This window comes from Nomascus leucogenys, chromosome 8 (genome assembly GCF_006542625.1).
Source record: "Nomascus leucogenys isolate Asia chromosome 8, Asia_NLE_v1, whole genome shotgun sequence".
Taxonomy (NCBI): Eukaryota; Metazoa; Chordata; class Mammalia; order Primates; family Hylobatidae; genus Nomascus; species Nomascus leucogenys.
The window spans coordinates 60,702,053-60,722,763 of NC_044388.1; the positions used below are offsets into that span (position 1 = coordinate 60,702,053).

The 20,711-nt window shown below is 41.9% G+C and overlaps 1 protein-coding gene across 1 annotated transcript; it reads left to right on the plus strand.

Annotated features, from left to right (window-relative positions):
• The first annotated feature begins 13,017 nt into the window (after positions 1-13,017).
• On the plus strand, positions 13,018-19,884 carry EDN1 (endothelin 1). The gene is made up of 5 exons (XM_003263516.3): positions 13,018-13,429; positions 15,065-15,233; positions 16,664-16,819; positions 16,984-17,124; positions 18,651-19,884. The coding sequence occupies exons 1-5, from the start codon at positions 13,366-13,368 to the stop codon at positions 18,754-18,756; spliced, it is 636 nt and encodes a 211-aa protein (XP_003263564.1). The 5' UTR covers positions 13,018-13,365; the 3' UTR covers positions 18,757-19,884.
• The last annotated feature ends 827 nt before the right edge of the window (positions 19,885-20,711 follow it).

Consider the following 20,711-nt stretch of genomic DNA (forward strand, 5'->3'; position numbering starts at 1 on the left):
TACGATGAATGGATTAAGGAGAGAATGACACTAGAGGCTGGAAACCAAGCATGACATTGTTTGAGCAATCCAATGACTGGAAATGCCACCAGGAAATAAAATTCCTAAGATTGGGAAGGAGGGGTTGAAGAGACACAAGCGTCAAGGATGTCTTGTGAATTTCTGGCTTGGGCAACTAGGAGGACAATGATAAAACAATAGTGAACATTTATTGAGCACCAGCTATGCATCAGGTTCTGTTCTATATCGCTTACATATCTGAGTTCATTTCATACTTACAATAATGCGTGATGTAAGTACTACTCTTTTCACATTTCGCACATGAGGAAATGGAAACAGAAAGGATAAGTAGCTTGCCCAAGGTTACACAATTAGTAAGAAATAGATTTGGGAGTCGTCAGTTCATAAAAGTCTTGCAGACGAAAACAATGGATAGAATTACTCAGGAGGTATCTGTTGGATGAGGAAAGGGCCAAGGGCGAGACTCTGGGAAATTCCAGTGTTTCAGGAATCGGCAGAGGAAGAGTCGTATATTTCAATATGTCAGGAGTCCAGCCTGCGAAAGAGGACTGAGTTGGACCAGTACACGAGGTTGGAGACCCCGGAAAACAATGGCGTGATAGACATCAAGGGCCTCCAGGGCGGGACTGCCGCCTGCTTATTCTGGATGAGGAAATGGAACCTAGGGAATGGTAGACCTGAGACTTGCTGGAAGCCTTGTGTTCTTCCCATGGCTCCACAACCCCTTTGGGATTAAGGCATCATTTGTAGGACAAGCCTGTGGTTTTTATTTTTGGACTCGATAATCTGGATTGATGAAGAATGAGGGAGTGGGACTTGGTTATGAATTAAAAATCATATTATCTCCTTCTTAGAATGCTGGTAGGGCCGGGCACGGTGGCTCACGCTTGTAATCCCAGCACTTTGGGAGGCCGAGGCGGGCGGATCACGAGGTCAGGAGATCGAGACCACGGTGAAACCCCGTCTCTACTAAAAAAAAAAAAAAAAAGAAAATTACTTGCTTTAAATTATAGCTCTTCTTTTCTCTTTAGTAAGAATTAGCTAAAAAGTATCTAGGAAGAGAAGCAGAAAACCCCAATTATCCCCCAAAAATTCATTCTTATAGTGAACCTTCAGAAAGTTTATTGGAAACCCTTATTATTTACAATAATTGTTAAGATAAGCTTATCGAATATTCTTCCCAGATTAAAATTCACCAAACCTCATCAGGTCTCAGAGATCTCTGCCTTCCTCAAGCCACTAGATAGCCAGTAATTTCCTTTCTTTTTATTGAATTGTGTCAGCTTCAGAAGATGCTATATAATCCTATTGGTTTTTGTCCTCACAGTAACACTGCTGGGACCCATCCTGAAGGTCCTTGAGGGTATTTAACCCCTAATGTCTGGCCACTCTTTCTTCTTAGTCTGAGCCACATGTATCATTTTCATATATGCCACACATACCATACATGTCCCATTTGTTCAAATCCTACATTTAAAAATCTCTTGCAAAACCAGCTTGGGCCAGGCATGGTGGCTCATACCTGTAATCCCAGCACTTTCGGAGGCCAAGGCCGGCAGATCACTCGAGGTCAGGAGTTCGAGACCCGACCAGCCTGGTCAACATGGTGAAACCCTGTCTCGACTAAAAATACAAAAATTAGCTGGGCGTGGTGGTGTGCACCTGTAATTCCAGCTACTTGGGAGGCTGAGTCATGAGAATTGCTTGAACCCTGGAGGCGGAGGCTGCAGTGAGCCGAGATCATACCACTGCACTCCAGCCTGGGTGACAGAGCGAGATTCTGTCAAAAAACAACAACAACAACAACAAAAAAAACCTATCTCAAATACTTGAGTCCTTTATGAAGTTTAGCACTTGGCTTATTTTTTGAAAGAATACTACCTTCCTTCCTGAAATTATATTTTCATCCCCCCTCCTCCAACTTTCTCTGGCAGTGCTTTTTGCAGCTGGACTCCCAATTTAGTCATCATTAAATCACTGTAGTCAAAAAACCTGCTTGGATAGCCCTGAGCATAACTTGTCAATTTTTATTTATTTCTTTGTTTACTTGTTTGGCAGTCTCTTCCACTACCTTAAAGATCTAAGGGGATAGGAATTGTGTATTTTTTTATTTACCATTGTAAATCCTATTTGATTTTAAGTCCAGTGTTCTTTTTCCCACAATATACAGGTAGCAGAGGCAGAGAGGGGAGGTATGTCCCTGACACAAGGACCCTGGAAAAGAGATGGGAAAGTTAGGAAATTTACCCACTCCTAAGGCTAACCAGAAAACTCCATGTTAGATAGCTGGTGTAAGGACTGGGTCTGTAGGGAAGATGAGCTGGGAGCCAGATGATGAAGTGTTGAGATGGAGGATAAAGGAAAGTCTAAGCCAAGACAGGAGCTGGAGCTAGCTCTGACACACATGGGAAGCTGGCAGGATGCAGTCAGAGGTCAGAGAGCGATCAGGGTAGAGTTGGCTTAGGATAAATTTTGCTAAGTCAGGGTATCTGAGGACAGATCTTTTTTTATTAACCATTTTGCATGCTCTTGTCCCGCAAGGGCCTGTGCCTCCTTGCACATTCATTTTGCAGAAAGATGCCACTAGGAAAATTCGAACTGAATAGGAAAAAAACTATCGGGTGAAATGAAAATGATCAGAACCTTAAATGAAACTGTGGCTTATCATTCCTTTCAACAGTCCAAAAGGGAAAATTCAGCATGAAGGCAAACAGATACTAGAGATTACCAAAAGTAGATTACAAAATGTGCAGTAAAAATTAAGTAGAAACCTTCAGAGATTGTTGAAAGGGAAAGTGTTCAAGAAGAATGGGAAGCTAAAAATTGAAACCAAAAGTAGAACTATAAGCAATCCAATGAAAAGCAATTTTGATGAAGAAGAAAAAAGATAACTAGAGATCTGTATAACTACGGGGAGTAGTTTTATTAGAGTTGCTTTTTTTAAAAAAAACTTACATAAATAATGTAAGGAGGGGAATATAAACAAGTTCAGATGTAAACATGGCTTTAATTTATCTGTGAAAAACTAGCTCTGTGACAAAATAAGAGAAAGGAAAAACTAGTTTCTAGAGTGAGTTGAAGATTGCAAAAATACTTAAGCTGTGGGAAATGGGTAAACAATAAAAGGGTGTTTCAAAGCTATATTCTCAATGAAGACGAGCAGCAGGAGCCTGCTTTTTTCCAGTATTGATGTAACTTTTTAATAATATAAAAACATAAGGCCTGGAAAGAAAATGTCTTCCTATATATTCTGTAATAACTCAGACTTATTAGTAGCAATTCTTTTGTTAATAACTTTATACCCCACGATAAGCTTTTATATGTGCTATTTTACTTAATAATATTTAACTATTTTCTCCTAACACATTTTCATAAATTAGAAAATCAGCATTCTTCCTTCTCTACCTTCTTAAGACATTTTAGTGGGTTGCTTTATCTCTACACAATCTTTAGTGCTTTGCTTTATATCTACAACTCAAAAGAAAATTTCTGTAGTAAATGTAGTCCCTGGCTGGGTACAGCGATTCACGCCTGTAATCCCAGCATTTTTGGAGGCTGAGACGGGCGGATCCCCTGAGGTCAGGAGTTGGAGACCAGCCTGGCCAACATGACAAAACCCTGTCTCCACTAAAAATACAAATTAGCCAGACATGGTGTCCTGCACCTGTAATCCCAGCTACTCAGGAGGGAGGCTAAGGCAGGAGAATCACTTGAATCTGGGAGGCAGAGGCTGCAGTGAGCCAAGAACGTGCCACTGCACTCCAGCCTGGGCAACAGAGCAAGACTCCATCTCAAAAAACAAACAAACAAAACCAAATGTAGTCCCTAATAAAGAAACAATGATAGGAAATTAAAGTAAAAATGACTTTTTTTCTCAGATCAATTTTTTCTTTTTAAGATATTTGCAAATTACATTTTCTCCACTGCCCACTTCATAGCTCAACTCTGGCAATTTCAGCTGGAATTAGGAAGAGCTCAAGTGCTCAGCCTCAAAACCATGTCTACATTTCGACTGCCTGATTCTTCCTCTTTCAGACCTCTCTGTACAATGTCTGTTGTGTTTCAGCTTTTTGACTCTTCAAATTAGCATCTCTTCCATAAATTGGATTTTGATATTGTTTCACCCCAGTCAACATTCAGTAATAGAACTTATATGAAACAGTTCTTCCTCTGTCCTTTGCACATTTTCTTTTATGTTCTGCATTTGATGATACTTTGCTCTTTCCTTTTCTTCTGAATCCTTGATTTGAAAAAAACTTTGTGTAGTTCTCTGTATATCTTACTAACTAAACTTTTCCAATTGATATGACTGTCTCTGTCATTTCACCTACAGCCTCAACGAAACACTTTGCCCTAGGCATCTTGAGATAAGTGGCACATGATATTTTCTCATTTTGTAATGGGGAAAGGCAGAGAGAGGCTAAGTGCCTTGACTATCTGAGTGAGGAGTTGATCTCCAAGGAGCTGTTTAATGAGTAGACATTAGTTTCTGTTGAGTTGGATGATCTATATTTGGACCATGTCATTATTAATAGTTTCACTTTCCTGAAAATTAGGTGTTCTCATAATTTGGAGTTCCGGCTAAATTAAAGATTGTCATTTTCCTTAGTTATGTTCTATTTTTCCGATATGTTATTTTTGCTCCCACCTCTACATTAGTGGATGGTGGCTTTTCCAAAGGTTGTTGCTGTTTTCAGATTCTGTATTCCCTAGAAGGGATCAAAGCCCTTGAAACATCACTGAGAATTTATTACTTATTGATTATTTCTTTCATTTTGTATCTAGGGTTTTGAACTGATATCATATCACTTTCAATGTAAAGAAATAAAGTGAGTATAGATTAGATTTTAAAAATGGAAAGCATAATTAGAACTAGGATGTCCTAGATATTTTCTAGTCATCTTTCGAGAGCAGAAAAAAATCAATATGTAGATCTACACATACAGGAAAAAATGCTAACCAGTCAAAGAGGAGAGGTGGGCATTTGCTTGAGTTTCTATGCATGTTGGAAACAGTTGCTCTTTGCCCCATTTTGTTGGATCCAAGTCATAACAAAGTGGTAGAATGTTCCTTGAAAGGGGAGGAGTATGGGAGAGAATTGGGAAAAATGAAGCCACTGGTACAGAGACCTGGTCATTAGTCCAAAAAGATAGTTTCTTCCAGATAAGGTACAAAAATAGAATGGATGTGGGGGGAGGAAGAACAGCCAGAAAGAAACAAGGCTGTGCAAATGCTTTATCTAGAAAATGTTAGCCCTCCCTGGCTAATCTTGAAACTGTTTGGAAAAAATCATTTAAACAAGCTACTTTCCAGTTCATGAGATCCTTTCCACTTTGTAGCAAGATTATGTGCTTTACATGCACATTAGCAGTTTTGAGATTGTCTAAATCATGCTTCATTGCTTCTCTCACACTCCAGGAAGAAGAGAGGTTGAGAATGGGGCCGGGGCTCCAGGCCTGATCCTTTCTCCTCTTCCTCCTCCTCCTTCTTCCTCTCCTCCTCTTCCTTCTTCTTCTTTAAAAGTAAGTCTTCAGTACTGCTTCCCTTAAAGTCTTGCAATAGCCTTATCTTGAGCTATAAGCACACACACTGTATATTCCTTCATTTGATCCCATTTTTCTTTTTCCCACATTTCTCTAAAATAAATCAACATAATAAAGTCATAATTTGGAGTTCTGGCCAAATTCAAGATTGACACACAATGTCATTACTCTTCATTCTTTGCTTTCGCAAGTCACATGTGAGAAAGAAACATATTTCAATTCCCTTTTGACTGCCCTTGATAAAATCTGTACTTAGGGAAATAGCAATAATCAATAAATGCTAAATAATATTAACACAATGTATGCAGGGGTTTTTAAGCTTCACAGAAAAAAAAATTAAGACACGAATTTCCAGGAAAATTATTCTTGTAACTATCCCAAAAGTTTTTTTTTTCCATCAAAAGAACAAATGGAAAAAAGTGCAAAAGCCAAATCAAACAAAATCCTCAGTGTGAAATATATTTTGGAGCATGTGGAATTAAATTTGCATTTTCAAATAAATCCAAATGCCCATTTAAAAAGTCATCTAACTTTTGTCCTATGAAGACAACCAGTAAAATATACTCTTTCCCTTTTCCCAGCATACTCATGTTTGGGAAAACATGATTATCTGAAGAGAAATTTACTTTTAGTAAATTAGAGTTTGAGGGAGGAGTATGGAAGGAATAATTACAGATTATCCTTTTATTCAATCTCTTCTCTTGGAAAGAAGAGAAGAAATGTTGAAAGCCAGAGAACTTTTCTAAAACACTGTAGGGAATTTTTTTTTTATGTAAATATTCAAGTCCAAAAGGAGATCTGCAAAATGTGGAGGTGGAGATTTGAAATCATACAATATTTCCTAATACAAATAAAAATCTGAACCTTTTAATGGCGACATAGTCCACACCATGAATGGTCAAAATCACTGGAGCTAATGGTCAAAATAACTGGAAGGGGTTCCTCAGGGAACTGTGGCAAATTTTAGCATCTTCCTTTCTTTTTAGGGACTGGACACTCATCCTTAGGACTTGAGAATCATATGTGAAAATTATATAGACTTCCCACAGTCTACCGACATCACAGACATACTGGAAATATTAACCACACACGTTGTCTACATACTCTCTTTCTCATCATCATAAGCCACCTGTGTTCTCACTGACACTGCAAATCCAGTAACCAAAACATCCTGTTAAAATTCTCTGGCCCTTCTTATCCATGTGCTGTCCTTTGCCACAGCTCCTAAATCCTCTTACCTTTGAAAATCTTTCCTGCTACCCTTTAAAACCTCCATTCAGCCTCTTTCTCAAGTTGCTTTGTACATAGTGTCTTCATAGCTGCCTCGTAGGAACCTCAGCTTCGTCACCCCAATCATTGTTCTCTTTTCTCCATTCGTATCGCTTTTCCTCCAGGGGTATCTGTTAATCCTCCATCGGTCTATTGACTTGTGAATATAAAAAATCATGCCACCTTTACATTGGAACACATAATGTACCTAGATTCCTTTTGACACCTAGTGGTGGCTCGATAAACAAGGATGCACATCACATTAGAGAAATGGAGCAAAGGGAGTTTTCTGAGTCCAGATTTCTTACATGAAAATGAATTTCAAATGAATCAATTTCTCACTGTTATTTTAGGATAGCTCTCTGCCAAAGACCTTTTATTATACAAAAGTTAACAATGATTGAAGTTATTTTGCTTAATTTTTTGCCACTAAATTTGGTGTGCCAAAGAAACTTCTAAAAAACAAAAAAGAAATGCATAATATTCCCAGCTACTCAAGAGGCTGAGGTGGGAGGATTGCTTAAGCCCAGGAGGTCCAGGGTGCAGTGAGCCATGATTGCACTCCAGCCTGGGTGACAGAGTGAGAATTTGTGTAAAAAGGACGGAAGGAAGGAAGGAAGGAAGGAAGGAAGGAAGGAAGGAAGGAAGGAAGGAAGGAAAAGCAAGCAAGAAAGCAAGCAAGAAAGAAAGAAAGAAAAAGAAAGAAAGAAAGAAAGAAAGAAACCAACCATGAAGGTAGCTGCCATATTTCTATGAAACTTGCCCTCCAGAATTAGTTCCTTTTACCATCTCATTCAGACACATGGAAAGCTTGTTTAAAATGACTCCACAAATTAGACTTACTGAAGTGACTTGACTCAACTCCCCTCACCCTCAAATGGTCTTTCCCTGCATCAGAGTCCCTTTAGTTTCAGATGTCACTCATGACATAGAATGAACATTTAAAAGACGAGGAGGCAGCCACTGGCTGTCACATTTTTCTGAGATGTGTGAAATATGATTCTAATATTAATAATAATTATTATCAACAAACAATAATGTCCTAATATAATTATTAATTATGAATTATTAATACATACGCATATCATTATCTTCTGTTAGTCTAATTTATAGGTTCAGATGTGTGCATGCATGTGTGTCAGTGGCACTCACAGAGGAGATTGAAATAGAGAGTGGGAAGGGAGATAAAAGATAACTGCTGCAACACTGGCGCAAGAAGCCCAGGGGAGGTATCCATTAAAAACTTTTTGGGATGTGAACCTTTTGTTTTTCTAGATTCTGGATGCCAGAACATCTCTTTTTTTGAGATGCATTTGTAGGAGCATTTTTGTGTGGAATATTTGAAAGTCATCTTGAAAGTAAAGGTCAGAGACAGGAATTGAAACAGGGCTTAATTCTTAAAGAAGAAGGTATAAGATATTGCAGTTGATGGAACTGTGGTGAGCATGTTCCCCAAGGGTGGTGAGCATGTCTGTGTGGGCATATAAGATACATGTATGAACATTTTTATTTTATTTTATTTAGATGGAGTTTCACTCTTCTTGCCCAGGCCGGAGTGCAGTGGCGCAATCTCGGCTCACCACAACCTCTGCCTCCCAGGTTCAATGATTCTCCTGCCTCAGCCTCCTGAGTAGCTGGAATTACAGGCATGTGCCACCACACCTGGCTAATTTTGTATTTTTAGTAGAGATGGGGTTTCTCCATGTTGGTCAGGGGGGTCTCGAACTCCTGATCTCAGGTGATCCACCTGCCTTGGCCTCGGGATTACAGGTGTGAGCCACCATGCCCAGCAGAACATTTTTATTTTTAATAGCTTAATGAATTTATAATGATTAAATGTTTAGCATGTATTAAACTATGATTTCATGTAGATTTTTTAACCATACCAACCATGATTTCATATGGATTATTTAACCATACCAACCATAATTTCATGTACATTATTGCTTAAGATAGTAATGATATAAAATTTTCTTAAAATTATTCATGTAAAAGAAACAAGTCAGTTAAAAGGAAAATATTAAGTAAAAATGTAGAGGTGCCACCCAAATACGGTAAAAATTGTGAAGCAGTTTAATGAATGACTGAACTTTGGGAAATGCTGGGTTAGAAAATTGGAAATACTCTTTTAAATAAACGCTTTCTATCTATTATCATCCTATGGATGACAGTCCAGGAAATAGAGACGCATATGTTGTATGTTTTTAAAATGGACAGGATGAATTTACATTGACCATCATATTTCCTGTGCTAAATCAACCATTATTATTTGGACTATAGGGAGAAGCTATGTTTGTTCATAGCTCCTGGAGATGTGTGATGTGTCACAGGCCTAATAACTATATTACACATTTTTTCACAAAAGTGCTACATAAAGTAGAAATGTATAATAGTTACCAACCCAAGACTGAACCAGGCCTAGTGGTGTGGATAGCTTCACTTTGCCTACAATAAAATGCTTCCTCATTCTTTGTGTAATTTTCAAGCAACTTAACGACTGTTAGCTTTGCTGAGCTAAATGCAACATCTCATACCAAATTTATTGGCTTGGCAAAGTTACAAATTTTATTACGCAAAAGTTGAGAAAGGAAAGCTGGAGAATGCTAAAAACAGTACACTTTGCTACTGTGTAGTATCTGTATTGGGGGCTCAGCATGTTTTATTTATAGATATCTATTAATACAGAGATACAGAAAGAAATACATAAAAAATAGTTTTATCAAATAATTTCCAGCATTCAAGTGTAGCCTCAAAAGCAAGAATAGGCCAGGAGTGGTGGCTCACGCCTGTAATCCCAGCACTGTGGGAGGCCAAGGTAAGAGGATTGCTTGGGGCCAGGATTTCAAGACCAGCCTGGGCAACATAGTGAGATCCCTATCTCTACAAAAAAATTTTAAAACTTAGCTGGGCATGGTGGCTTGAGCCTGTTGTCCCGGCTACTCAGGAGGCTGAAGTAGGAGTGTCGCTTGAGCCCAGGAGGTTGAGGCTGCAGTGAGCTATAACTGCACCACTGCACTCCAGCCTCGGAGACAGAGTGAGACCCTGTCCCTAAAAGAATTAAAATTGAAAAAAAAAAAAAAAAAGGCAAGAACAGCCACAGCAAACTTTCTATTGGGGAAAAAAGATCCTCCTCTTTACATCTCTCCCTTCCTTCCCTTGCCTTTCTGAGAGTGACTGTGGCCGAAAGGAGCATTTTCCCCCTGCAGTCCTCTGAGGGGTGGGGTGGGGCTATGAAGCTACCCTTCATATTCACTCCTTTGTCCAGCTCTTTTAACCTCTCCTTCTTCTCCCCGCATCTCTATCTAGCAGTGCCTTAAGTCGAGGAGGGGTGGGGGCATCAAGCTTGTGAAACTGGTTTGTTGGGGTTCTCCTTCTCCCCTCATTTCTTGATTCTTGGGAAAATGTCTTGCTGGGAGGCTGCCTGGCAGTGCCCTAGCTGCCTTCTGTGGGCTTGAATGGGGCTTCCCTCTGCCCCTACAGGAGGAAAAGGGAGCTACTGCCAGAGGGAGAAATGGACAGATGGACAGAGAAGGCAGATGCCACCCCTCGCCCCTCACACACAAAGAAAAAGACATGGAAATTCTCTCTCTCTCTTCTCCTCTCTCTGTCTCTCTCTTTCTCTCTCTCTCTCTCTCACACACACACACACACGCACGCGCGCGCACAGGCACGCGTGTTGCAAATTCAGTATTCAAAGAGACAGGGGCAACAATATATTTGGCACGGTGGGGCCCTTCCAGGTCTGAAATCCTGCATTCTTCCTTACTATTTACTTTCCCCGAGCTCGAGAAGGGCCAGGTGTGGGCGGATGGCTGGCCACGTTTTGTGTTTCCAATTCATATTCACGGGATGACACAGACGGGGCGTGAGTGCTGTTGGACGCGCGTGGGCAGTTTCATTTTGCTCCACTTCTCCACCTGAAGGCTGGGCGTTGCTGGAACCTGCAGGGGCAGCCTCAGCAAGGTGGGGTGGCGTGGAGTGGGGTGGAAGACGGGACCCCAGCTGAAGTAGAACCCAGGCTGGACCTGAGAATATTGGGGAGCGCGTGGGCGGTGGTTTCCGGGTAGGGGTCTTGAGGACAGGTTGGTCCTGACTGTTGTCAGTGTTTAGTCAAAGTTGCCAAAAGGTTAAAAAAAAAAAAAGTAGGGGGGAATCCCTGCCAAGACATATTTCCCAGGCGACCTTTCTTCCGCGGGGGTGTTGGAGGGGAAGGCACCGCTTGGATCCTGTGAATGTGACATCAGCTCTCCTCTCCTCTCCCAAGGTCGGCTTTGGAGAGGGAGGTCAGGGCACCCCTGCCTGGCACAGGCGGCAGCGCTGGCTTCCGGCTCGGTGCCGCCTGTCCTCGGGGAGCTGTGGCCTCCCTGGGCCCCGGGGCTAGGCTGAGGTAAGCGCACAGCCGGAGGCCAGGGGCCCAGGCGGAGGCCCTGGGGATAGGGTGGAGGCATCTCTGGGTGTGGGTGTGGGTGTGGGAGGGAGAGTTCTTGCCTCTCTCTCTCCCATCTCTAGCTCTTGCTTCAGCGGCGTTTTTAGAGGATGCCTGTCATTATGGACCTGTCGCTGCCACTGTCCCTGTTCCCCCAACTGTGACTTCGAGGGAGATCTGGGGGTCTGAGTGTGTCCAAACCCACGGCTCTGCTGTTGGGATAAAAACTGTCCTTTTGATTTTAGAAGGAGGAGGGAGAAAAGGTTTCCCAGCATGTGTGTTGTGCCAGTCTTGGAAATTCAACCGTGCTTGAATTCCACCCTCCATCCCCAGAAAAACTGGAGTAAAACAAAAAGAGGAGACGGACAAAGTGTGTATTTGATGGCATCCCCTGGGAAGAGACTCTAAATTTATCCCATAGGTCTTACTGGGCAACTGTGAGCTCTTTGGTGGAGAACAAACAAAAATTCTGGGCGCTCAGTTGTCTAACCTGAAAAATGGGACTAGTGGAAAAAGCCAATGTGTTCCATACACGTTTTGCTTTCTTTATTAAGGCATGATGTCACCTGTACAGTAACTGCCCTGTGCGTACTTCAGGGGGGGATTTCAAGGTTAGATAGACAGGAAGTTGTTTTGAAAATGTAAACACATTATTAAATATGAAGTATTATCTGATTCCTTGTTCGAATGGCATTTCCTTCTCAACACCACCTTCCCTGCATATTCACTTAACCTTGTACAAGAGCGCCTTTCTGCCCTAAATGAAGACCCCCCCCCCGCCAAAAAAAGTCCCAGAAAATATGTCCCTGCTTGTGCGAGGAATAAAAGGAATATTCTGAGGTGCATTCCTCCTTCCTATGTTAGGCACCATTCCTTGACCCTCCTCGGCCCCCAAGCCAGGTTGCGTTTTCTTCTGCCATTTAGAAGGCTTTTCCTTTTTGTCCTAGTAAAACATCAGCCCCTGTAGCTCTTCATCTCCCCCTGGTGTTCTTCTCCCGCCATGTCTTAAGATTGGTGGCACCGACCAATCTTAAGATTTAAGTTCTGTACGAAAAACACCTTTGCTTTTCAATCAGTTTATCGGCCTCCTCCGCAGGGGAAGTGTGGACACACAAAAGAACTTATCCGGGCTTCTGATCAGTGATAGGGAAAAGATTGGGCATGTGCCTAAACGAGCTCTGATTTTTTTTTAAGCTCCCTTTCTTGCCAATCCCTCACAGATCTTTCTCCGATAGATGCAAAGAACTTTAGCAAAAAAGACCCGCAGGAAGGGGCTTAAAGAGAAAAGTACGTTGATCTGCCAAAATAGTCTGACCCCCAGTAATGGGGGAGTGACGAGGGACAGCATTCCCTTGTTTGACTGAGACTAGAATCGGAGAGACATAAAAGGAAAATGAAGAGAGCAACAATTAAAAAAAAAATTCCCCGCACACAACAATACAATCTGTTTAAACTGTGGCTCATACTTTTCATACCAATGGTATGACTTTTTTTCTGGAGTCCCCTCTTCTGATTCTTGAACTCCAGGGCTGGCAGCTTGCAAAGGGGAAGCGGACTCCAGCACTGCACGGGCAGGTTTAGCAAAGGTCTCTAATGGGTATTTTCTTTTTCTTAGCCCTGCCCCCGAATTGTCAGACGGCGGGCGTCTGCCTCTGAAGTTAGCAGTGATTTCCTTTCGGGCCTGGCCTTATCTCCGGCTGCACGTTGCCTGTTGGTGACTAATAACACAATAACATTGTCTGGGGCTGGAATAAAGTCGGAGCTGTTTACCCCCACTCTAATAGGGGTTCAATATAAAAAGCCGGCGGAGAGCTGTCCAAGTCAGACGCGCCTCTGCATCTGCGCCAGGCGAACGGGTCCTGCGCCTCCTGCAGTCCCGACTCGCCACCGCCGCCGCCGCCGCCGCCGCGTGCGCCTGCAGACGCTCCTCTCGCTGCCTTCTCTCCTGGCAGGCACTGCCTTTTCTCCCCGTTAAAGAGCACTTGGGCTGAAGGATCGCTTTGAGATCTGAGGAACCCGCAGCGCTTTGAGGGAACTGAAGCTGTTTTTCTTCGTTTTCCTTTGGGTTCAGTTTGAACGGGACGTTTTTGATCCCTTTTTTTCAGAATGGATTATTTGCCCATGATTTTCTCTCTGCTGTTTGTGGCTTGCCAAGGAGCTCCAGAAACAGGTAGGCACGCTCGTTGACTTGTAAGTCTCGGAATTACAAGTTAATGTGTTCTTATCCACCTTCATGCTTTTCTTGCTTCTATTTTTCCCCGTTCTTTTTATGACTGCAGCTTAGAGGGCAAGTGTCTGAGAATTATTGCTGAAAGTTACTTAAGTCTTCTAGTGTAAAATGTAAAATTCCTCTATTGAATACAATTAGATGCAATTAACTATAACATGGCATTAAAATAAGTTATCGTTTTATTATTATTATTCCATTATGTGTTTCCTTGGCTTTTAAAAACTAAGAAGTGTAGGGACATATACAATTTAGTCAAATGTATGTTTGTAACATATGTGTTTATACAGGTACACAGGACATATAGGAACTTAAATCTTATTTAAACACAATTTTAATAGTGTGTTAACGTGTAAAATATTTAAGCATTCCAGCTTGAAGCCAAGGAATTTTATCCAAGTCGTTCCAGCAATATATGTGTAGTAAAATCACCTGCAGAACAAACCTCTGTTGACTAACTACCGCCCCCCACCCCACCACTCCCCGCAGGCGGTTTCTGGGTTAAGCAGATGTTTTCTTTAAAATTTGTCATCATTGACTTTAGGTTTCTTTTGGCAGGTTTTTGGCACCCAAAACAGTGTGAGCTCTCTTTTCAGTTTTATTCACCTGTGCTGGGAGAGCTAGGATAATTCTTGGCTGCTTAAGGATTTAGGCAGTGTGTGTGCATCTGCCCGGGTCCCCCCCGTTTTTAGGGTCAGTGCACTTTTTTTGTCTTTTCGCGACCCTGACTAAAGAGAAAGGATGTCAAGGGAATGAAAATCCTGGAATGTGTCTGATCATTTGAAATGTACAAAATTGGGCAGATAAGCTGCATGGCTAAATTGTCAGGAGGAAGAGGCAAGGCAGTAGTGGAGAAGGGGGAGGCAGCGGATCCCACACAAGCCTGATGCCCAGGGATTCGGAATTCAAAATCCACCCAGGCTACCTTCGGTCCCCTGACCTGCTTCTCAGCTCCACGTTAGGTCACTGGTTTCTATGGAGTTACCCTCCTGAATTGAATATTGTATAGTTAATTTCTCTCTCCAATCATTTTCCCCACCTAATTTTGAAAGATATATATCATCTGGGGTACCCTGTGCCCTACACAGCAGGTGAAGTGGATGGGTACCTCCTAAACAGAGGGTCATCCTGAATGGGGAAGTGGCCCCAAAGCTAGGAATAACAGTGTGATTTCTTGACTTTAGTCATGTGCCAATGTTAAGCTTCAGTGGATTGTGCTGTCCTACCAAGTTCCTTGTAGAAGCCAACCAGATTTTCAACAGGCAGCATTCCACAGCATTTCCCTGAGCCTGCTTCAAGAGGGCTGGGGGAAGTCCCTTTTCAGGTGTTTGTCTCCTCTGCATTTGTGTAATCTCCCTGAAGGTGGATAAGCCAAGGGCATGAGGGGGAGGCGAAAGGTGAAGTCATGTTAAGGAGGGAAAAAAATAAAGAGGCTTTTTTTCTGTGTTTCTTGCTGATGGCAGGCTGTGTGCTTCATCTGCTTTTATCTGCTCTGCTAGCTCTGACTGTACTGTGATCCAGCATGTCTCTCGGCGTTTGAGGAGACATCCCCCACTGACCTGCTCTTTCTCTCCCCAGCGGTCTTAGGCGCTGAGCTCAGCACGGTGGGTGAGAACGGCGGGGAGAAACCCACTCCCAGTCCACCCTGGCGGCTCCGCCGGTCCAAGCGTTGCTCCTGCTCATCCCTGATGGATAAAGAGTGTGTCTACTTCTGCCACCTGGACATCATTTGGGTCAACACTCCCGAGTAAGTCTCTAGAGGGCATCGTAACCCTAGTCATTCATTAGCTCTGGCTCCACCAGCAGCCCAGTTTTACAGTCTCTTTTCTATGGACTCTGAAGGTAGCCCTTCTAACAACATCCAAGCACCTCAGTGAGGACAGTTTCCCTCTATTCCTGAAAATAATGACAGCTTGGTTCTTAGCAACCAAGGGGAGGGTCTTCTGAGGCCCCGTAGCTAAGGCTACTCATGATGGGACAAGCAGGAGGCCGCTGCACATTTCAAATGAGGAACTTTCGGTGAGAGGGCCTCAGGGGGACACTCTCACAGTGGCATCTGATGGGGTTTCGGGAATAATTGTGGTCAGATGTGGGTTAGTGCAACTGTGCTTCTCATGGGAGGGTGGAGACTGAGGCAGAAGGGATTATATAGAGGGTTAGAATCTCTTAATTTTACTTATAGAAACACCTAGGCTCAAAGTGTGGAAGTCATTTGTGCAGCAGTGAGTTTGTAGCAGAGCTTGAACTGGAGCCCGGATTTCCTTTGCTGCTATATTTTCCCTTTAGAAATGCCCATTTCAGAACCGAAATAGAAATACTGTCCATAGGCTTCTCTTTCACCTACAGAGAAGAAAAGTAGTTTTTCCCCTTCTGCCCTGGACACTAGTTCATCATCTATCAGAAGCAGTCATAAACAAGCACACATTTACTATGCATACAATGTCCCGTTATGGCAAAGGAAGACCAAAACCCAAACAATATCAAACCACACCCAAAACCACAAGGAGCCTAATGATTACTAAGGTGGTACTTCCAAAGGGAGGCCTTTATTTCTGATATGAGAATGGAAATGGACACACTGGAAATTATTGGAGAGCCCTCTGGCAATGGGTCTTTCCACAACCATATGATATCACCGACTGGCAGGAGAAATGTGTGAACATGTGCCTCCTCCTTCTCCAGCCACCGGGGTTGGTGGGGGGATGGTGGCACTTTTAGCAGTATCCTACGTGGTTTGAATTGAAAATGGGTTTTAAAAATCCTGTGAGTCATGGTTTTGCATTAAAACCCTGTTCCCACTGCGTACCCATAAATAGTTGTTAACTAAATAGACCATTAGAAAAGGATGAAAATATAAAGCAGATGCCAAGCAGAGATGTCCTAATTTTTGACAAAAAAACAATGTTGCTTGTGTCAAGAAGAAACTAAACTTTGTGAAGAGTTGAAATGGAATTCCACCGAATTAGAAAAACTTGTTTTCTCCTGCCTGGGTACATACAGTCAGGGCCATTGATGCACAGGTGTTCCTGGCTGTTGTTACACTTTACCCTCTGAAATGACGCTCCCAAGTGCTATGTGACGAGCTCCTTGTGTGCCCAGTGGAATGGGCGCGCCTATGTGTCATTTTAAAGACTATTAATTATGCTAATATGGTTTCTTTCTCTCTTTGGATAATAGGCACGTTGTTCCATATGGACTTGGAAGCCCTAGGTCCAAGAGAGCCTTGGAGAATTTACTTCCCACAAAGGCAGCAGACCGCGAGAATAGATGCCAGTGTGCTAGCCAAAAAGACAAGAAGTGCTGGAATTTTTGCCAAGCAGGAAAAGAACTCAGGTGAGCAGAAACACCTTTGCTTTTCAATCAGTTTAACAGCCTCCTGAACTCCTTCCTATCATGGTACTGCCTTCCTGTTTTAGAGTGACTAACAGAGACATTGAAAGTCAGGGTAAAGCCGAATATAACATTGCTGAAATGTTTTTCCTTGTGTATTTTAACAGGGCTGAAGACACTATGGAGAAAGCCTGGAATAATCACAAGAAGGGAAAAGACTGTTCCAAACTTGGGAAAAAGTGTATTTATCAGCAGTTAGTGAGAGGAAGAAAAATCAGAAGTTCAGAGGAACACCTAAGACAAACCAGGTAAGAGGGAAGGAAGAAAAATTAGGTAAGAGGTTCACAAGAACAACTAGCCCCGGTCAGTGATGCCAGCAGCCTGTTCCTCCAGCCCTTCTTACCTGGGCAGGCGAAAGACTTAGAAAACAGTAGCAGAGGAGATCTATGCATCCTATAGATTAAAAGGAGCAAAAGAATCCTTCTTAAATATTTCCACGAAGCTCTGGAATGCAAACTGATGTCCTCTGTACTTTCAACACATACCATTTCATCTACAGGTAGATTTCCCAACCAAAATATATCCAGAGATGCCTTTGTCATTTGGTTATATACAGCCTTTGCCTCTCTGAGTCAATGTATTTACCACTTTCCCTGAGAAATCAAAAATCATTTTGGGGACAGGACATTTAGAAAAAGAATCAAAATGTCATGGATAATCAAATTCTTCAATAAGTTGCAGTTATTCAGATGGCCAAAGGAAAAATAAAGTCATTAGATAGGGTTGGTAGAATTTAGAACATGCCGTTTTTCAGGTTTATGATTTTTTTTTTTTTTAATAGGGAAATGTGTTTGGTGCAGAGCCAATGTCATTCCAAAAAGCTCTGTCTTTTCCTGGTCAGTCGTGTGCTGGGACAGAGAAGGGATCTAGATTAGGCAACATCATAGAGTTGCGCTGAGCTGCTCTTTGGTGATAACCCTTCCAAATCCTAAACTTTTTGGAATTCACAAGCTTGAAGGAGGAAACCTACTGTCTGATCTATCACATGTTCTGCATTTTTCTATCATGGTCTATGGAAACTTTTCCTAGAAATCCAGTGGCAAGAAGTTCTATGATTAAAGTGTTCTGAGCTCAGGCCAGGCAGTCATGAACTACTTCTGAGTTGTTTATTACTGATTTGTGGGGCAGCCTTAGCTATCGGTTTCTTCACACCTGCTTATGAGAGTTTCCATATTTATGGTCGCAGGCCAGATCAGTTTCTGAACTAACCTGGAATTTTTTATGAGTTTTTATTATGCCAACTATTAAATCAACATTTAAGTTCCTCCCTCTGTAAAAGGAAAACATTAGGCCTGCAAAGAAAAAAAATCTTTTTAAAAATAATTGCCATAAAGCATTTGCTCTGGGCCTACCGTATGCTTCTTTTCTTTTTCTGTCTTTTCAACTAAGTCACTGTCAATTTATTAAGATGGCCATAACTATTCAAAACCTATGCTGAGTTCCTCAAGGCAGGGTCGCATAGTGATGAAGGTTGGGATGGGGCTGTGGAAGAAACCAGAACACCTCTAGTTTATTTAAAACCTGTATTTACTGCCCACTTCCCCTTAGACTTGACCATATGACCCCTCTCTCCCATTCTAAGCATAGGGGCAGGCTTTATTTTTACAATGGTAATAGATATCACTTGAGATTTTATCAAAGAGTTGCGGTGGGTGGTGAAAGTTCACAACCAGATTCAGGTTTTGTTTGTGCCAGATTCTAATTTCAGATGTTTCTTTTGCCAAAGGGTGATTTTTTAAAATAACGTTTGTTTTCTCTTATCTTGCTTTATTAGGTCGGAGACCATGAGAAACAGTGTCAGATCATCTTTTCATGATCCCAAGCTGAAAGGCGAGCCCTCCAGAGAGCATTATGTGACCCACAACCGAGCACATTGGTGACAGACCTTCGGGGCCTGTCTGAAGCCATAGCCTCCACGGAGAGCCCTGTGGCCGACTCTGCACTCTCCACCCTGGCTGGGATCAGAGCAGGAGCATCCTCTCTGCTTGTTCCTGACTGGCAAAGGACCAGCGTCCTCGTTCAAAACATTCCAAGAAAGGTTAAGGAGTTCCCCCAAACCGTCTTCATTGGCTTCCATCGGTGGTAACTGCTTTGGTCTCTTCTTTCATCTGGGGATGACGATGGACCTCTCAGAAAGCAGAAACGCACAGTCATGTTCGAATTCGGGTGGCATCCTCCAGAGAGAGAGGAAGGAGATTCCACACAAGGGTGGAGTTTCTGACGAAGGTCCTAAGGGAGTGTTTGTGTCTGACTCAGGCGCCTGGCACATTTCAGGGAGAAACTCCAAAGTCCACGCAAAGATTTTCTAAGGAATGCACAAATTGAAAACATACTCAAAAGACAAACATGCAAGTAAAAAAAAAAGAAAGACTTTTGTTTAAATTTGTAAAATGCAGTGTAACTGAATGAAACTGTTACTTCCATAAATCAGGATATGTTTCATGAATATGAGTCTACCTCACCTATATTGCACTCTGGCAGAAGTATTTCCCACATTTAATTATTGCCTCCCCACACTCTTCCCACCCTGCTGCTCCTTCCTCCATCCCCCGTACTAAATCCTAGCCTCGCAGAAGTCTGGTCTAATGTGTCAGCAGTAGATATAATATTTTTATGGTAATCTACTAGCCCTGATCCATAAGAAAAAAAAGATCATTAAATCAGGAGATGCCCTGTCCTTGATTTTTGGAGACACAATGGTATAGGGTTGTTTATGAAATATATTGAAAAGTAAGTGTTTGTTATGCTTTAAAGCAGTAAAATTATTTTCCTTTATATAACCGGCTAATGAAAGAGGTTGGATTGAATTTTGATGTACTTATTTTTTTATAGATATTTATATTCAAACAATTTATTCCTTATATTTACCATGTTAAATATCTGTTTGGGCAGGCCATATTGGTCTATGTATTTTTAAAATATGTATTTCTAAATGAAATTGAGAACATGCTTTGTTTTGCCTGTCAAGGTAATGACTTTAGAAAATAAATATTTTTTTCCTTACTGTACTGATTTTGAGTCATTACTGAAATTTGTAAGGAGTGGGCCAAAGTGATTACGTATTATAAAGGCAAATGGTTAAAGATGGTTTTGTAGAAAAGTGACAATTAGAAGGATATTACAGTCTAAGCTAATTATATAAAGAATTTTATCTGTATCTTAAATGTTGACTTTATATTGCATTGAGGTAAAAACACAAAACAAAAAAGCAGCTTTAATGCCTCTGTCTTCTCTTGGGTAGCAGCCTCCTGCTTCCCCTTCACCTGAAAATTCTCCAGGGACTTCATCCATTAACTTGGCTCAGGCTATTAGGCAGGATTCAGCAGTTTAAGCTGATGGTGTGGTGAGAGATGCTTTATCCATATTAATGGACTGAAGGAAGTAATGGCAAGACAACCCCCCAAAACATGCCTAATTATGCAAAGTTACATACCAAAGTTGCTTTTAGAAAATGGCCTGCTCAGAGCAAGTAGAGGTTTCCGATGGCTTTTTATTTTCTCACATTAAGGATGTTGTTACTTAAGGAACATTGAGTACCACTGCTTCTTCGTGATAGCCTAGGACTGGCCATGTGCCCATGGAGGTAGAGACACCAGGTACTGATTCTAGGTCATCTGCCACAAAGCACCACTTCCTCTCCACTTTGCCTTGGCTGGCCTTGTCAACTCACTGGAGAGTACAGTATTGCAATTGCAGTATTGCAGATGGTCACTACTAACTGAATTCTCTGAGAGCTTTATCAGCCCTCGAGAATCTTCCTTGCTCTTCTCTAATAGTGTCTGAAGGAATTCCTGGCATTTATGAAATATTAGCTTATAGTGATCACTGTCGTCCT

Bases quoted from the DNA above. Each gene is read 5' to 3' on its own strand.
- EDN1 (XM_003263516.3), top strand. From the start codon at position 13,366: ATGGATTATTTGCCCATGATTTTCTCTCTGCTGTTTGTGGCTTGCCAA. The intron at 13,430-15,064 runs GTAGGCACGCTC...TTCTCTCCCCAG, and splicing joins CCAAGGAGCTCCAGAAACAG to CGGTCTTAGGCGCTGAGCTC. The intron at 16,820-16,983 runs GTGAGCAGAAAC...GTATTTTAACAG, and splicing joins CAAGCAGGAAAAGAACTCAG to GGCTGAAGACACTATGGAGA.